The following is a 17,783-nucleotide window of genomic DNA, read 5'->3' as shown; positions in this document are numbered from 1 at the left end:
AAACTCAGGAAGAATAGATTGAAAATTTTCCAAAACAATAAACGGAACTTCTTTCACAAGGTATTCGGGATAAATTCTTACCACTTCTCCCCCATCAATTTCTTGGAGATTTTGCGAACAGGTTCCTTAAGGAATCCCTGCAACACGCCATGGAATTCGACCAGAAGCCTCTGCAAGAATTCTTGGAGAAACTTTCTTAGATTCGCGTGAGTAGAAACAAAATCTGATACAAATGTTTACAACCCTATTGCGCCCTCATACGATAATGACCAAAGTATCATTGAGTTACAGTCAAACCTCCATGAATCGATATTGAAGGGACCATCGACTCATGGAAATATCGAGTCATGGAACAGAAATCCTTTGGAAGGCTGATTTAAGGGACTGTAACCATGATATTTCGTTTTTAGTATGGTTCCATGAGTCGATATCGAGTCATGGAATATCGATTCATGGAGGTTTAACTGTATTATGATTCGATTTCTGTCAATCCCATTCATAGGCTCCCGTTAAAGATAACACAAGCAAGCTCCCACACTTCAGCTGCGATATCACAGATTCTCTCAATTACCTTACTTGATTGATGTTTGCACCTTCATCATTCGCAAGCCCCGAACATTTGATAACACTTCGTGAATTACCCCCACCTCACTCCACCCCTCTTTGTTTTTTCGAAGAACTCCCTCCAACAAATCGATCAGTTTCGAGGCAATCAAACGACATTTTATTTCCAAACTCACACTTGTTCTGCGCTCGCCATAGAACCCAAAGCTAAACTTCATGGTGCCGAACGGAACCGACAGCCGAACACGCGCTTCACCGCTTTCACACGCTCTTAAACCTAACGACCGCCGAGTTCAGACTAAATCTCGCCCGGTTCGCTGCCGCCGCCACCGTCTTCGTCCGAATCTTCGTAGCTGTAGTACTCGATGGCCTTCTTCCGCTCGCGTCGCTTGTTCTTCGCCTTGCCACCCTTCTGCTTATCAGCTGCATCGTCCTCCGCCTCCAAGTCATTTTCATCCACCGCCGCCGCCGCTGCCTCCTGCTTCTTTGCCTTCTTTCCCTTTGACTTCGATTTTGGTTCTTCGCATGCGGGTTCCTCAGCCGCCGGGCATTCCTGCGGTTCTTCCGGAGCAGCCGCCGTCGCCGTCGCTTCCCGTTCCTTCTCCTCCTTTTGCTTCTTGACCAGCTCCACCAGGTACTTGTACCGCGTCATGCACTCTTCCTTGGTCTTTCCGGGCACGCTGTTGGCTATCTTCTGCCACCGATCCGTGGAGCCGCTCTTGGGATACTTCTGTATCGCCGATTCCAGGGCGGCTTGCTGGGCTTGCGACCAGTTGGCGGTGGCCTCTGCCGCCGCTGCTCCTGGTTCAGTCTTTTTGGTCTTGATCTTCTGCTTGGTGGCTTCCTGGATGATGGTCTCCGCGACGCTTTCCGTCTGGCCGGGCGTCTTGAAGGCGGTTTCTTTCATCTTGGCCGCCATGTAGGTCACCTCGGAGACGGCTCGACCCATCATTTCGGCGATGATTTCCCATCGATCGGTGGTTCCGCCGGGGTACTTTTTGACCAGTCGGACCAGCTCGGTGAGGTCGTCCTCGGTCCAGAGACCACCGCTAACTAAGGGCTTTGGCTTGGTTTTGTTGGAGTCGTTCGCCGACGGCTGGATAATACTCTGGGTGTAGGCAGCGAGTTCCTCGTCGGTCTTTTCCGGAGCGACGAACTTCTTGTTCCGTTTGCGGAGGTTGCGATCTTCCTTCAGTTTGGCACGCTCTTCTTCCTGTTTGCGCAGCAACTCCTCTTCCTCTTTCTCCCTAAAACGAAAGGAATGTCAGTTAGATCTGTTCAACGAGGGTTCAAGTTGATCGCAATACATCTGCTTCCGTTCCTCTTCAGCCTTCTTCTGCTCGGCGTAGAAATTCATCGCTGACTTGATCGCTCCGGGCGTTCCAGTGATGGTCTTGTATGTCCACACCGGTATCTGGAACGGCAGAATGTTCCATATGCTGGGCGTGGGAATCTCGCTTAATATCGTGTCCATGTCAACGTTCGTTTTGTTCTTCTTCTGCAACTTCTTCAACTTACTGCCGAAGATTTGTTCCTGAAACGATCAGAACAAGGTTACTCGACTTTTTTGATTGTAACCTCCTGTCAACTTACCGCCGTATACTTCTTCTCAGCGTACGCTGCCCAAGCCGTAGCATACTGGATAACCGAGATGATCAGCACCACAATGGCTAACCCCTCAGCCAGACCAACCTTCCGCATTCGTCGATAGTAATACAGCGCAGACTTCCAGTTAGGCATACCCTCCTTGAGCACCTTGTCGTATTTCTCCCTCTTCCCGGAGTCCTTCAATATCTCGTATACCGAAACCAGGTTCCGAAACTTGATGTTGGCATCCTCGGCGTCGTTCTTGTCCGGATGCAGTACCACCGACAAGGTTCGGAAAGCCCGCTTGATCTCCTGATTTGTTGCATTCTAAAAGCCCAAAAAAAAATCCTCGGATGTAATTACGATCTACGCTACTAAACTTCATCGACTCAAACCTGATTGATCTGCATCAACGAGTAAAAGTTCTCGTTGACCTCCTCGACCAGATCGAAGATTTCCATATCGTCCGAACCCCAACCGTGACCTGCCACACATGATAGCATTCCTGCCAGCATCATCACCGCCAGCAGTACCCTGCTGCTAGCATTCGTAGTCATTTTCAAATCCTCAAGCTTATACTATCGATTAACTCTATCTATCCACTCGCTTAAAATCACTGATGAATTGCTGGTTTTTTGTGCATCGTTTCCTTCACTGTGTCATGTTGCAATAAGGTAAAATAAAGCTAAAAACAACGATCTCAATTTTCGAGAAAAACTTCTTCCTCCGTCGCCGCTTTGAAGAGACGTGGAATTTCGGTTCAAAAGTAAAAAGTACCCCGTTTGACGTTTGCTTGTTTATGTGTCACCTGGACGGTTCATTCGTAGCAGGCTTTGCCGCGACTCCAGCAGAGCAAGAGAAGTCTGAAGAAACAACGAGCGAAACTGAACGTGTTTTGCTCTCTGTTTACGTTGCTGCACGCTCGATGCGTTCATTGGTGTGTGTTTGTGTGTGTTTTCGTGATTTTGGTTGGTTTTCTCTGCATTTTAGTCGAAACGGAGCTCCAAGCGTCGGTAATGGCGGATTGTAGGTAATTGAATGGTCCGTTAGTTATTGCTTCATTTGTTCTAAAATCTTATTTTCATCAACAGTGATGGAATGAGCATCTCAGCACGATTCACACTCGGTAAGTAGGCCTTGATCGAGTAAAACGGTTTTCTTTCTGCTTGTCCATTTCTTAAGGGGACACGGGAGACCGTGTTATTTTCCCTATCTTTCGTCTCACTCTAACAATAATCATCAAAACTTTGTGGAAGCAAATCTCGAGTTTTAGTGAACCGATGAATCTGAAAATGTATCGGGTTGTGCACTACATATATCGAATCATAGTGATACATTTTCGCATCGATATATGGAGTGGTTCTTGAGATTTGCTTCTTGAAGTGAATAGGGTGATTATGATGACGTCCCGTGCGGCCTTAACATTTGAGACACAAATTGCTTCCAATTCCTTGGCTTGCGATTTCTTCACGATTAAAAATAAGCACAATAATATCAATAGTTCAGTTCAATCCTGACCATATCAAAGTAACAGCTCTTGAATTCAACGTTGTATATTTTGATTTGAACTTGAATGGAAGATTCGGAGAGCAAGGCTAGTATTTTACTTCGACACCAACTTGGAAGAATTAATCTCAATGACTTTCTACAACGAGCTGTCAGTGATTGATTTTCATGCAAGAGGCATAATGTTGAAAATCAACGACTTTTCACTTCAGAGTCTAGAGTCTAGACACTAAAGGAGAGTAAATCCAAATATGGAACTCTTAAAATCATGGTGGTTTGTGTTTTGAATTGATTCAAGAGATCAATGCATTTAATCGAACTTGCTAATTTGTTACCGTGTTGTATAATGTTTGCTGGGAGTATATTGCACACTTTGTTCACTACTTTGCTCCGCACTTCTTAAGTGCGAATAATCCTTCAATTAATTAAAGGAAGTATCTTCGTAAGAATTCCTCATTTTTAATGTAATTGCTGGAAACTTTAATTATATTATTGGGATACTAATTAGGGACAAAATTTTGAGTAATTCATACATTTATTTAGTCAAACAAAAGGTTTACGTTTATTTTTAATTCCTCTTATTCACAAATATTTTGCAAATAAACACAATGTTCTACCAAAAAATTACGGAAACTGATCGAAAATCGGAACACATGCCAAAAATACGTTGAAAAAACTAAGAGATACAAGATGATCGCAAGGAAGCAATCCTTTAAAATTGTGTTGCTAGTGGACAATATTTTTAAAAGCATCAAAATTGTAGGTTATACTTAAGTCAACAAATTCATTTCTTGGTCTCAGATGGAAGTACCTTGTCTATTCACTTTAACATTGTCCACCTACGAAGAAAGAGGATACGAAACTGGCAGAAAATCTTTCGATTCTGATGATTTGTTTTCGAATCGTGACATCCAAAGTTACACAAACTGACAGTACCGTGCAGTGTCATTAACATGGAGGGAGCATAATTTCAATGCTCGAACATTGTGTGGTATTGAATGTAATAAAATCTATGATTTTTGGTATACCGCAATAATAGGACAATATCAGCCCTGTCGTCGTAAAATTTGAGCTTCTTAGTCGTCCTTTTTTGAGGAGGGCGTTGCTGTTGCCCAGAGGGCGGTTGTACTCCCAGGCGTTAATGAGGGAGTCTCATAAGAAAATTGTATCAAATTAATATATTCAAACCACATGAGAACTAATATGCATTTGTACGTGTTTAGTTTATGTTCAATGCTCATTCCAATAAAAATTTGAAACGAAGAAACACCTGTAAATTGAAAAAAAAAAACATCGGAATATATTCAATACCAGGGGACAAATGATCAAAATTTACATACATTCTCAAAATAGAGAGCACTTGTTTCAACTCAATTTCTTTTTTATTCAAACATGATGAATATCATCATACTAATAACTCATACTTTTGCTTAAAATCAAGATGATTTTTTTATCCAAAATTTAATCTCATTTTACAGTTCACTAAAGGAAAGAACCAGTGATTGAATACTTATTACCTTATTGTACGAAATATGTTGTTTGCATAAATTTAGATAATCGTTCTTTTCCATTGCTTACCTAGTCTTGCAGATGCTATAACTATTTTTTTTTCTTTGGGAATTGGAATTCTAACGATATGTGCTTGGTGGTTTTGTTTCCGCAAGAATTACTCAGTAACATACCAAACATTATTTTTAACAGAATAGGGTGCAAAGACGAGTTATAGAGTAAAATTTCAAAAATATGTCTTTGAAGTTAATCAGCATTGGAGAAAAACGGTAAATTGCGACTTTGGCATCATTCGACTATTATCGGCAAACAAAATTAAAACGTCAAATTTACAGCTTTCAATGAAATATTTAGATTATTCTTTGTTCTACCAACTGCCCCCTGACGAGATTACCGAACTAATGTTTCGCTATTCCTTATTGTTATAGATTGGCGTTGGATTTATTAGTGGATTTCAGAATTGTCAATTATTCGTTACAGCAGGTTTTCAAACTCATTTCAGCAAACACCGTTTTTGATGCGTACTTGAAAATGAATTTTCATCATCACCACATGAACACTATTTGCCCAAAATGAAGAAGAATGCGAACTGATTGTTTAATACTTTTTCAGTTTCAAAATTCCATGTATCTCATCGAACTTCAAGAATTACTTAGGCGGCATCCACAAATTACGTAACGCTCAAGGGGGAGGGGGGAGTAGGCCCGTAACGCTTCATACAAAAAGCGTTACGGAGGGGGGGGGGAGGGGGTCACAAATTTCCAATTTAAGCGTTACGTAATAAATGGACGCCGCCTTAGAAGAATCGATCGATATTGATTCATGCTGAAGTAATGTCGAAATTTCTACATAATTTTTCTTTTCATGCGGAAAAAGTAATTTATATACCAAAGGGTTTAAAGGATTTCAGAATTTAGTGGTGACAAGAGGTTGTACAGCTCGGAAATTTCAATTGACTTTCTACAGGGCGTTAATTTGCTCTTGATTACTCCAGGGTGTTTGTATAGCTTGATAATTTCGATTGATGCCCTACAGAGTGTAAAGATGTGCCTGATATATGTGGATTAAGGTCCATTTTCTGCTTTGAATTTTGAATTATTGTTCTACAAAGAATTAAGATGACCTATTTGAGACAACATCAAATTACTCAAAGGCGTTAATACAGCTCGGGTTAATTTCGATTGATGTCATACAGGGCGTTAAGACGCAGCTGATCTACAGTTTACTCCAGGGCAGTGATAAGGCTTGACAATTTGGTTTGATAGCATACAGGACGTTGATATGCATATGATCTACGTGGAATTGGGTCAATATACTTCAGAGCGTTTTTTTCTCTCTGTTCGGAACATAAACCACTGCGACCAATATTTGATCTATTGTAGTATATCCCGTGTCCTTTGTTTAGTGCATGTCGTATTACTTTGTCACTATCGAGAAGTGATCAAGTATTCGTTTTTTTACAGTTGCTATTCCTAACTTGATCTCAGGAAAGGATTCTAATTGAAAGGTTCCGCTTTTTATACCCTTCGAAGAGTGTAATGGGCACACTCTCCGCAGGCGCGCCCCTTTATCAGTCAAAATCGGATCCCTTGATAAAGTCAAGAAATGACACCGATATTGTCCATGCATCAGAATCCTAGTCCGTACTTCTTCAAGCTAGAGAACATAATAAATTAAAGCTTAGAAAACAAATAGTTGAATTCGACTCATTTTTTCCTTATCTCAAGATCATTCTCGGCTACTGGAAAACCGAGACTTGTCACTTTTAACAAGATTTAAAATGTAACAAGGACTAATAGTGTTCCTTTGATTACTATGGCATCCTGTCCTCTTCGTTTGAAGCAGTCAGGACTAGGATTCATTAGTAGATCTTTACCCCATAACGCACCACGAAAAAGTGATCTACCCGCGTTATGGGTACTTCAGAGCGTAGATAAAGTTCGAAATTTTTAATTGATTTCCTAATGGACGATGAGATACATCCGATCTATGTATATAATAAGGTCAAATTAATCCAGAACGTTGATAGTGCTTGCAATTTTCAGCTTATGTCCTACACTCGCCATAAAAGCATAACTGTCCCATATGGAATTAGTAGGCATTGATAAAATAGCGCTCAAAGTTTGAAGTTTGGCTTCTCATACAAATTTTTGTAACTTTCTAGTACATTTCTGCATGTCAAATTCATTTTGTATCACCGCACAGATAACTCATTTTGCTTATATTGATCAGCAAAAAATATAAACTTGAGCACAATTTACGTTTTTTCAGGTGCTATTTGGGTTAGAAGTTCATAGTGCCTTTATTTTCCAATAAGAGACTACACCAACTTCATATTTTTTCACAACATTTTCAAACAAAGTGTGTGAATTTTTATATGCGTCGTAAAGTACATGTTAAAACATAAATGTTGCGATGAAAAAAGGTGTTGGTTCGAAAATTCATATGGAACAGTTATGCTTTTATGGGCAGTACAGGTCTGACCTAAATGAGATATGGTCAAACTCCATGACGTCAATGAAGCTTTACAAGTATGATTGATGTCATGAAGGGCGAAGGAGAACCAAACATCCGTTTAACACTCCGGCGGCTGTGACCCAAAATCAGTAGGAACGGTATTTTCAATTCGCTATATCTCAGTGAGTTTTCATTCGATTTCTAATCTTTTTTCACGTATCAATTTTCCCAGGTATCAAGATTACTGCAAAATGTTGAGAACTCAAATTTGTACAGTATTATAATCTTGAGAACTGAAAAACCCGAGGCAAGTCTTAAAAAAATGCTGTTTTTTGCAAATAACTTTCTTTTTATCGCGAAGATCTACACATATTTTTTGCTTAAAATGAGCACAATCTTATGAGATATTAGAATTTGAAAACTTTTTGGTAATTTATCTTGAAAAGAACCACACAATCTTCACAAATTTACGTATAATACAGATAAAATGCTTATTTTGTTTATAACTTGAAATTTATCGCGATGACCAATACATATTATCACCTTTAAATGTACATATGTATATAGTGAACAACTTTGCTAAACGATGTTGTAAGTTTAACTTTCAAGAAACTACAAAATTTTCACTAAAATACGTATAATACAAAGAAAATACTCATATTTGTTTGTAACTTGAAATTTCTCGAGATGACCAATACATATTATCACCTTCAAGTGTACATATGTATTTAGTGAGCAACTTTCCAGAACAATGTTGTAAGTTTAACTTTCAAGAAACTACAAAATTTTCACTAAAATACGTATAAAACAGAGAAAATGCTCATTTTTGTTTGTAACTTGAAATTCCTCGTGATAACCAATACATATTATCACCTTCAAATGTACACATGTATATAATGAACAACTTTGCAGAACAATGTTGTAAGTTTAACTTTTAAGACACTACAAAATTTTCCTAAAAATACGTATAATACAAAGAAAATACACATTTTTGTTTGTAACTTGAAATTTCTCGAGATGACGAATACATGTTATCATCTTTAAATGTACATATGTGTATAGTGAACAACTTTGCTGAACAATGTTGTAAGTTTATCTCTCAAGAAACTACAAAAAATTCCCAAAAATACGTATAATACAGAGAAAATGCTCATTTTTGTTTGTAACTTGAAATTTCTCGACATGACCAATATATATTATCACCTTCAAATGTACATATGTATTTATTTAGCAACTTTTCAGAACAATGTTGTAAGTTTAACTTTCAAGAAACTACAAAATTTTCCTGAAAATACGTGTAATACAAAAAAATACTCATTTTTGTTTGTAACTTGAATTTTGTCGCGATGACCAATATATATTATCACCTTCAAATGTACATATGTATTTAGTGAACAACTTTTCAGAACAAATTTCATGAAACTACCAAATTTTCCTAAAAATACGTGTACTAATGAAAAAATATTATTTTTGTTCGTCACTTGAAGGTTTTCGCGATGACCAATACATATTATACTTTTCTAATGTACATGTGTATTTAGTGAACAACTTTGCTGAAAAATATTGTAAATTTAACATTCAAGAAACTAAATGCGTTAAATACAGAAAAAAAATCTTGTTTGTAACTTGAAATTTCTCGCGATAACCAATACATATTATCACCTTCAAATGTACATATGTATTTGATGAACAACATTCAAGAACAATGTTGTAAGTTTGGAACTCAAGAAACTACAAAAATACGTATTATACAGGAAAAATACATATTTTTGTTCGTAACTTGAAATTTTCCGCGATGACCAATCCATATTATCATTTTCAAATGTATATACAGTATTTAATGAACAACTTTCAAGAACAATGTTGTAAATTTAACATTCAAGAAACAGCAGATTTTTCCCAAAAATACGTATATACAGGAAAAATACTCATATATGTTTGTAATTTGAAATTTCACGCGATGACCAAATCATATTATCACTTTCAAATATACATATGTATTTAGTGAACAACTTTCCGGAACAATGTTGTAAGTTTAACATTCAAAAGACTACAAAGTTTTCACTTAAGTGTGTAAGATACAGAAAAAATACTAATATTGGTTGTAACTTGAAATTTCTCGAGATGACCAATCCATATTATTACCTTCAAGTGTACATATGGTTTTGGTGAGCAATTTTCCAGAACCATCTTGTAATTTTAACATTCAAGATACTACATTTTTTTCCCAAAAAGTTCGTATAATACAAAAAAGCATACTCATTTTTGTTTGTAACATGAAATTTCTCGCAATGACCTCCACATATTATCAAATTTTAATGTACATATGTTTGAAGAGTATGTATTCAGCGATATCAAGATACGAAATATTGAGCAAGGGAGAAATGACTTGAACTTGTATTGGTCATCGCGAGAAATTATAAGTTATAAACACAACAAATTTTTTCTCTGTATTATACGTAGTCTTAAAAAAATATTGATTTTTTTTGAAAGTTATTCACACAACATATGTATCGGCCTCCAAAAAAAATGTTTCATTCCAGAATATTTTTTCTGTATTTCACGTATTTTTGGAAAAATATTGCAGTTTCTTGGAATTTAAAATAACATCAATGTTATTGAAAGTCTTTTACGACATACCAATGTATTTTTGGAAAGTTTTTATCACACACCAATATATTTTTGAAGGTGATTTTATGTGTTGATTATCGCAAGATATTTCAAATTAAAATTAAAATTTAAAATTTAAAGTCACATTGAAGAAAAGTATATTTATATTATACGTAGATATTAAAGATAATATTTTAGTTTAATGATAGGTAAATTGACAACATTGTTTGAACAATAGTTCACTAAATACATATGGAGTTAATTATATGTATTGGTTATCGCGATAAATTTCAAGTTACTGTAAGGAACAGTATTTTTTCTGTTTCATACATATTTATGGAAAAATATAGTAGTTTCTTAAGAATCAAACTAACAACATTGCTCTAGAAAGGTTTTCACTCAAAACATATGAAAATATAAAGTTGATGATATGTATTAGTTATTGTGAGAAATTTCAAGTTACAAGCCAGGGAGAGTATTTTTTCTGTATTATACGTATTTTTGAAAAAAAAATCTTCAGGGTTTAACTTGCAGCATTATTCATAAAAGTTCACTAAATGCGTAAGTACATTTCTCTATAAATTTCTCTATAAATTATGATCTCGCTTTAAAAGCCATTGGTAACCAAATGAGTAGCTTGTAATCACTAAGCAAACAAATGGATTTACACGCTATTCAATAATGTTACGATGAAGAGAAGATCATCCTCTATCTCTCAGTGGTAATAGTTGCTCGTTCATTTGCTTAGAAACAAGGAGCTACACACTCGATTACCATTGGTTTTTGGGGCGAGATCACAAGTCTACGAGATTTTAAGGTTATAACATGCATTGGTCAAGAAATTGGGCTAGACATTTGAAGTTACAAATAAAGAGGGTATTGCTTTGATATTATAGTTTTTTTTAAGGAAAAAAACTAAAAACATTGTTCTGAAGAGATGTTCACTAAATACATATACACATTTATATGTGATTTTTATTGTGAAAAAATCCAAGTAATAAACAATATGAGTACCGTAAAACGGGGTATCTTTGATAATGCGGGTAACTTTGATAGTGCGTTACCCACTACATACTAAACCAAATATCATAATTAATTTTAATCGGTTAAGTAAAATGAATGCAAAACTAAAGAAAATTAGTATGACACTTCATGTAAGAGCTGTTTTTATTCGAATTGAGAATTTTAGAAATTGAAACGATTTTAGCATTTTCGAAACGCTCACAAACAATCACAATTTGATGTTGTTTTGAATAGTTGGTCACTTATCTTTGACAGCCTAGTTATCATAGAACTTGAATATGGTCTCAAATCTCTTAGCGAATATCATTTTCACAAACTGGGACCATTTTTGTAATCTTAGTCAGAAATTTCTATAGATCGTTAAACGCCTAGAAGTTTGTAATGCCCTATAAATGTTACGTAATTCATTCAATTTTGTTCGATTATCAAGGTTACCCCAAAACAGAAAGCCGACTTTCGATTGTGTGGAAAATTATATATTCATTCAAAATTAATCTTTTGGCAATCTATCAACGGCAATCGGTAGGTAGGATGTCAGTACTTGATATAAAAATATAAACTATTATTCTTTGAAACAACATGTATAAATATCCAAGTTTTCTTCGAAAAAACTATCAAAGTTACCCCGTTTTACGGTACTTTTTTCTGTATTTCTGTATTTTTGAAAAGCACATGGTACTTTCTTGAAAATTACACTCAGAACATTGTTTTGGAAAGTTGTTCACTACACACAGATGCAAATTTGAAGTTGTTCAAATCGAGAAATTTCAAGTTACAAACAAGACGGATATTTTTTGTAGTATTAAACGTATTTTTGGAGAAATATTGTAATTTCTTGAAGGTTAAACCTACACATGTACATTTGAAAGTGATAATATGTATTGGTCATCTCGGACAATTTCAAGTTACAAACAAAATATATATTTTTTTCTGTATTGTACATGTTTTTGGGAAAATATTTTGTAGTTTCTTGAATGTTAAGTTTACAACATTGTTCTGGTAAGTTGTTCACTAAACACATATGAACATTCGAAAGTGATAATATGTATTGATCATCGCGAGACATTTCAAGTTACAAACAAAATAAGTATTTTTTCTGTATTATACGCGTTTTTAGGAAAATTTGGTCATTTTTTGAATGTTAAATTTACAACATTGTTCTGGAAAGTTGCTCACTAAACACATAAGAACATTTAAAAGTGATAATATGTATTGGTTATCGCGAGAAGTTTCAAGTTATAAACCAGAATGAGTGTTTTCTCTATTAGTATTATTATACGTAGTTTTGGGAAAATTTTGTAGTTTCTTGAAAGTTAAACTTTCAACACTGTTCTTGAAAGTTGTTCACTAAATACATGTTTACATTTGAAAGTGATAAAGTATATAAATCATCGCGAGAAATTTAAAGTTACAATCAATATTAGTATTTTTTCTATATTGTACGTATTTTAGTGAAGATGTTGTGGTTTCTTGAATGTTAAATTTAAAACATTGTTCTGGAGAGCTGCTCACTAAATAAAAATGTGCATTTAAAGGTGACATCGAGGGAAATTTCAAGTAATTAACAATATCAGTATTTTTTCTGTATTATACGTATTTTGGGAAAATTTTTAGTTTCTTGAAAGTTAAATTTACAATCTTGTTCTGGAAAGTTGTTCACTAAATACATGTTTACATTTGAAAGTGATAATATGTATTGGTCAACTTGAGAAATTTCAAGTTACAAACAAAGTAAGTATTTTTTCTGTATTATACGTAGTTTTGGGAAAATCTTGTAGTTTCTTGAATGTTGAATTTATAACATTGTTCTGGAAAGTTTATCACTAGATAAAAATGTACATTTAAAGGTGATAATTTGAATTAGTCTTGGCGGAAAATTTCAAGTTACAAACAAAATAAGTATTTTTTTCTGTATTATACATATTTTTGGGAATTTTTTTAGTTTCTTGAATGTTAAGTTTACAACATTGTTCTGGAAAGTTGTTAAGTTGTTCACTAAATACATATGTACATTTGAAGGTGATAACATGTATTGATCATCGCGAAAAATTTCAAGTTACAAACCAGAATGAGTATTTTCTCTGTATTATACGTAGTTTTGGGAGAGTTTTGTAGTTCCTTGAAAGTTAAACTTACAACATTGTTGTAGGAAGTTGTTTACTAAAAACATGTTTACATTTGAAAATGGTAATATGTATGAATCATCGCGAGAAATTTCAAGTTACAAACAATATCAGTATTTTTTCTGAATTATACGTATTTTTGGGAAAATTTTGTAGTTTCTTGAATGTTAAGTTTACAACATTGTTCTGGAAAGTTGATCACTAAACACATTTGTACATTTGAAGGTGATAACATGTATTGATAATCCCGAGAAATTTCAAGTTACAAACAATATCAGTATTTTTTCTATATTATACGTATTTTAGTGAAAATTTTGTAGTTTCTTAAATGTTCAACTTACAACATTGTTCTGGAAAGTTGATCAATAAGTAAAAATGTACATTTAAAGGTGATAACATGTCTTGGTAATAGCGGGAAATTTCAAGTTACAAACAATATCAGTATTTGTTCTGTATTATATGTATTTTAGTGAAAATTTTGTAGTTTCTTGAAGGATAAACTTACAACATTGTTCAGCAAAGTTGTTCACTATTTGCATATGTATATTTAAAGGTGATAATATGTATTGGTCATTTCGAGAAATTTCAAGTTACACACAAAAATGTGTATTTTCTTTGTATTATACGTATTTTTGGGAAAATTTTGTAGTGTCTTGAAAGTTAAACTTACAAAATTGTTCTGGAAAGTTGCTCACTAAATACATATGTATATTTGAAGATGATAATATGTATTGGTAATAGCGGGAAATTTCAAGTTACAAACAAAATAAGTATTTTTTCTGTATTATACATATTTTTGGGAAAATTTTGTAGTTTCTTGAATGTTAAGTTTACAACATTGTTCTGGAAAGTTGTTCACTAAACACATATGTACACTTGAAGGTGATAACATGTATTGATAATCGCGAGAAATTTCAAGTTACAAACAAAATCAGTATTTTTTCTATATTATACGTATTTTATTGAAAATTTTGTAGTTTCTTAAATGTTCAACCTACAACATTGTTCAGCAAAGTTGCTCATTAAATACATATGTACATTTCAAGGTGAGAATATGTATTGATCATCGCGAGAAATTTCAAGTTACAAACAAATATGAGCATTTTCTCTGTATTATACGTATTTTAGTGAAAATTTTGTAGTGTCTTCAAAGTTAAACTTACAAAAATGTTCTGGAAAGTTGCTCACTAAATACATATGTACATTTGAAGGTGATAACATGTATTGGTCATCGCGATAAATTTCAAGTTACAAACAAAAATGTGTATTTTCTCTGTATTATACGTATTTTAGTGAAAATTTTGTAGTGTCTTGAAAGTTAAACTTACAACATTGTTCTGCAAAATTGTTCATTATAGACATATGTACATTTGAAGGTGATAATATGTATTGGTTATCACGAGAAATTTCAAGTTACAAACAAAAATGAGCATTTTTTCTGTTTTATACGTTTTTAGTGAAAATTTTGTAGTGTCTTGAAAGTTAAACTTACAACATTGTTCTGCAAAGTTGCTCAGTAAATACATATGTACATTTGAAGGTGATAATATGTATTCGTCATCGCGAGAAATTTCAAGTTACAAACAAAATGTGTATTTTCTTTGTTTTATACTTATTTTTGGGACAATTTTTTAGTGTCTTGAAAGTTAAACTTACAAAATTGTTCTGCAAAGTTGTTCTTTATATACATATGTACATTTGAAAGTAATCATATGTATTGGTTATCACTAGAAATTTAAAGTTACAAACAAAAATGTGTATTTTATTTGTATTATACGTAGTTTTGGGAAAATTTTGTAGTTTTTTGAAAGTTTAAATTACAACATTGTTCTGCAAAGTTGATTACTAAATACATATGTACATTTGAAGGTGATAATATGTATTGGTCATCGCGAGAAATTTCAAGTTACAAACAAAAATGTGTATTTTCTTTGTATTATACGTAGTTTTGGAAAAATTTTGTAGTGTCTTGAAAGTTAAACAAACGAAATTGTTCTGCAAAGTTGCTCACTAAATACATATGTACATTTGAAGGTGATAACATGTATTCGTCATCGCGAGAAATTTCAAGTTACAAACAAAAATGTGTATTTTCTTTGTTTTATACGTATTTTTGGGACAATTTTGTAGTGTCTTGAAAGTTAAACTTACAACATTGTTCTGCAAAGTTGTTTTTTATTTACATATGTACATTTGAAAGTAATCATATGTATCGGTTATCACGAGAAATTTCAAGTTACAAACAAAAATGTGTATTTTCTTTGAATTATACGTAGTTTTGGGAAAATTTTGTAGTCTTTTGAAAGTTTAAATAACAAAATTGTTCTGCAAAGTTGCTCACTAAATACATATGTACATTTGAAGGTGAGAATATGTATTGATCATCGCGAGAAATTTCAAGTTACAAAAAAAAAGCATTTTCTCTGTATTATACGTATTTTAGTGAAAATTTTGTAGTGTCTTGAAAGTTAAACTTACAACATTGTTCTGCAATATATAGACATATGTACATTTGAAGGTGATAATATGTATTGGTTATCACGAGAAATTTCAAGTTACAAACAAATATGAGTATTTTCTCTGTATTACACGTATTTTAGTGAAAATTTTGTAGTTTCTTGAAAGTTAAACTTACAACATTTTTCTGGAAAATTGCTCACTAAATACATATGTACACTTGAAGATGATAATATGTATTGGTCATCGCGATAAATTTCAAGTTACAAACAAAATAAGCATTTTATCTGTATTATACGTAAATTTGTGAAGATTGTGTGGTTCTTTTCAAGATAAATTACCAAAAAGTTTTCACATTCTAATATCTTATAAGATTGTGCTCATTTTAAGCAAAAAATATGTGTAGATCTTCGCGATAAAAAGAAAGTTATTTGCAAAAAACAGCATTTTTTTAAGACTTGCCTCGGGTTTTTCAGTTCTCAAGATTATAATACTGTACAAATTTGAGTTCTCAACATTTTGCAGTAATCTTGATACCTGGGAAAATTGATACGTGAAAAATGATTAGAAATCGAATGAAAACTCACTGAGATATAGCGAGTTGAAAATACCGTTCCTACTAATTTTGGGTCACAGCACTTCGTGTAAGTGAAAGTAGTCATAGCTGCCGGAGTGTTAAGCTGAAAACTTAATCGATTGGTCACCAATGGTGAAAATTTGAACTTTGGCTTCGATTCATCTTCACCCTAATATGCAGCTGATCTTTGTAGGATAAGGTCACATTATTTCAGGGCCTTGATTTAGCTTGAAATTTTCAATTGATACAGGGTATTAAGATGCACATGATCTACATAAAATAATATCAGATTACTCTAATGCGTTTTGAAAGCTTGTATTTTACAATTGATATCCTTCAGGGCGTTAAGATGCACCTAATCTACTTGAAATAAGGTCAAATGCCTCCAGGGCGTTGATACAGCTTTTAATTTTTGATTGATTTAAGGCGTTAAGGTGCATCTGATCTACATGGAATAAGGTCAAATTACTCCAGCACGTTAACACAGTATGGAAATTTCGATTGATTTTCTACAGGACGTTGTGATGTTCCAGATTTCACAAAGATCTATGTGGAATACAGTCAAGTTACTCCAGGGCGTTGAAACAGCTTGATCGATTAATGTCATACAGGGCGTTGAGATGCACCTGATCTACATAGAGCAAAGCTAAACTACTCCAGGGCGTTGATACAACTAAGAATTGATGTCTTCAGATCGTTAAGTTGCGCTTGTTCTACATAGAATAAGGTCAAACTACTCAGGGCGTTAATATAGCTTGTAATTATTAATTTCGAGTATTGAAACACAGGGCGTTTAGTTGCACCTGATCTTCATGCACAAGCTTGATGTCCCAAATGGCGTTGAGAAAATGCTGAGAAAAGCTTCTTAGTCGTCGACTAAGCGCGACTAAGCAGGACGACAGGGCTGGACAAAATACCGCAATAATAGGACAGAGGAAGAGGTTCAGATTTATGTCAAAAAAAATGTATGAATGATTCCAAAAATTACTTTTTTACTTCACTATACTCCAGATAAAGGATAGTTTTAACACTTAACATTGCAAAATACTATGATATTTAGATTTTGGACACTGCAATACGATTTTAATTTCATCACCGTGCTTAAGTCCTCCATAATAGGACGGATACCCTAACATTATTCCTGGAATACTTTTAACTTTAATTAGTTTCTGGAATAGCTCTTGGATTTTTTTTTCAATAGTTCTCTAATCAGAGAAAAATTTGAAAAAAATCTCGCTAGAATATTAAAAGGAATTCTCCCTGAAACATTTAGAGGATTTGCTGGAGATATTCTGTAAGAAATACAGTTAACTCTCCCTTACTTGATATTCCGTATCTCGATATCGAGTTAGAGAACCATAGTAAAAGTT

The 17,783-nt window shown here is 34.0% G+C and overlaps 1 protein-coding gene across 1 annotated transcript; it reads right to left on the bottom strand.

The window, feature by feature from the left end:
- Positions 1 to 701: 701 nt before the first annotated feature.
- LOC5579009 (uncharacterized protein F54F2.9) lies at positions 702 to 2,983 on the bottom strand. The gene is made up of 4 exons (XM_001664139.2): positions 2,547 to 2,983; positions 2,158 to 2,478; positions 1,872 to 2,098; positions 702 to 1,811 (listed from the first exon to the last, which is right to left on the bottom strand). The coding sequence occupies exons 1-4, from the start codon at positions 2,706 to 2,708 to the stop codon at positions 863 to 865; spliced, it is 1,659 nt and encodes a 552-aa protein (XP_001664189.2). The 5' UTR covers positions 2,709 to 2,983; the 3' UTR covers positions 702 to 862.
- Positions 2,984 to 17,783: the final 14,800 nt, after the last annotated feature.

Source organism: Aedes aegypti, chromosome 1 (genome assembly GCF_002204515.2).
Source record: "Aedes aegypti strain LVP_AGWG chromosome 1, AaegL5.0 Primary Assembly, whole genome shotgun sequence".
In the NCBI taxonomy this organism is placed as follows: domain Eukaryota; kingdom Metazoa; phylum Arthropoda; class Insecta; order Diptera; family Culicidae; genus Aedes; species Aedes aegypti.
The sequence above is the reverse complement of the archived record's forward strand: the minus strand, read 5'-3'. Positions and strand labels throughout refer to the sequence as shown.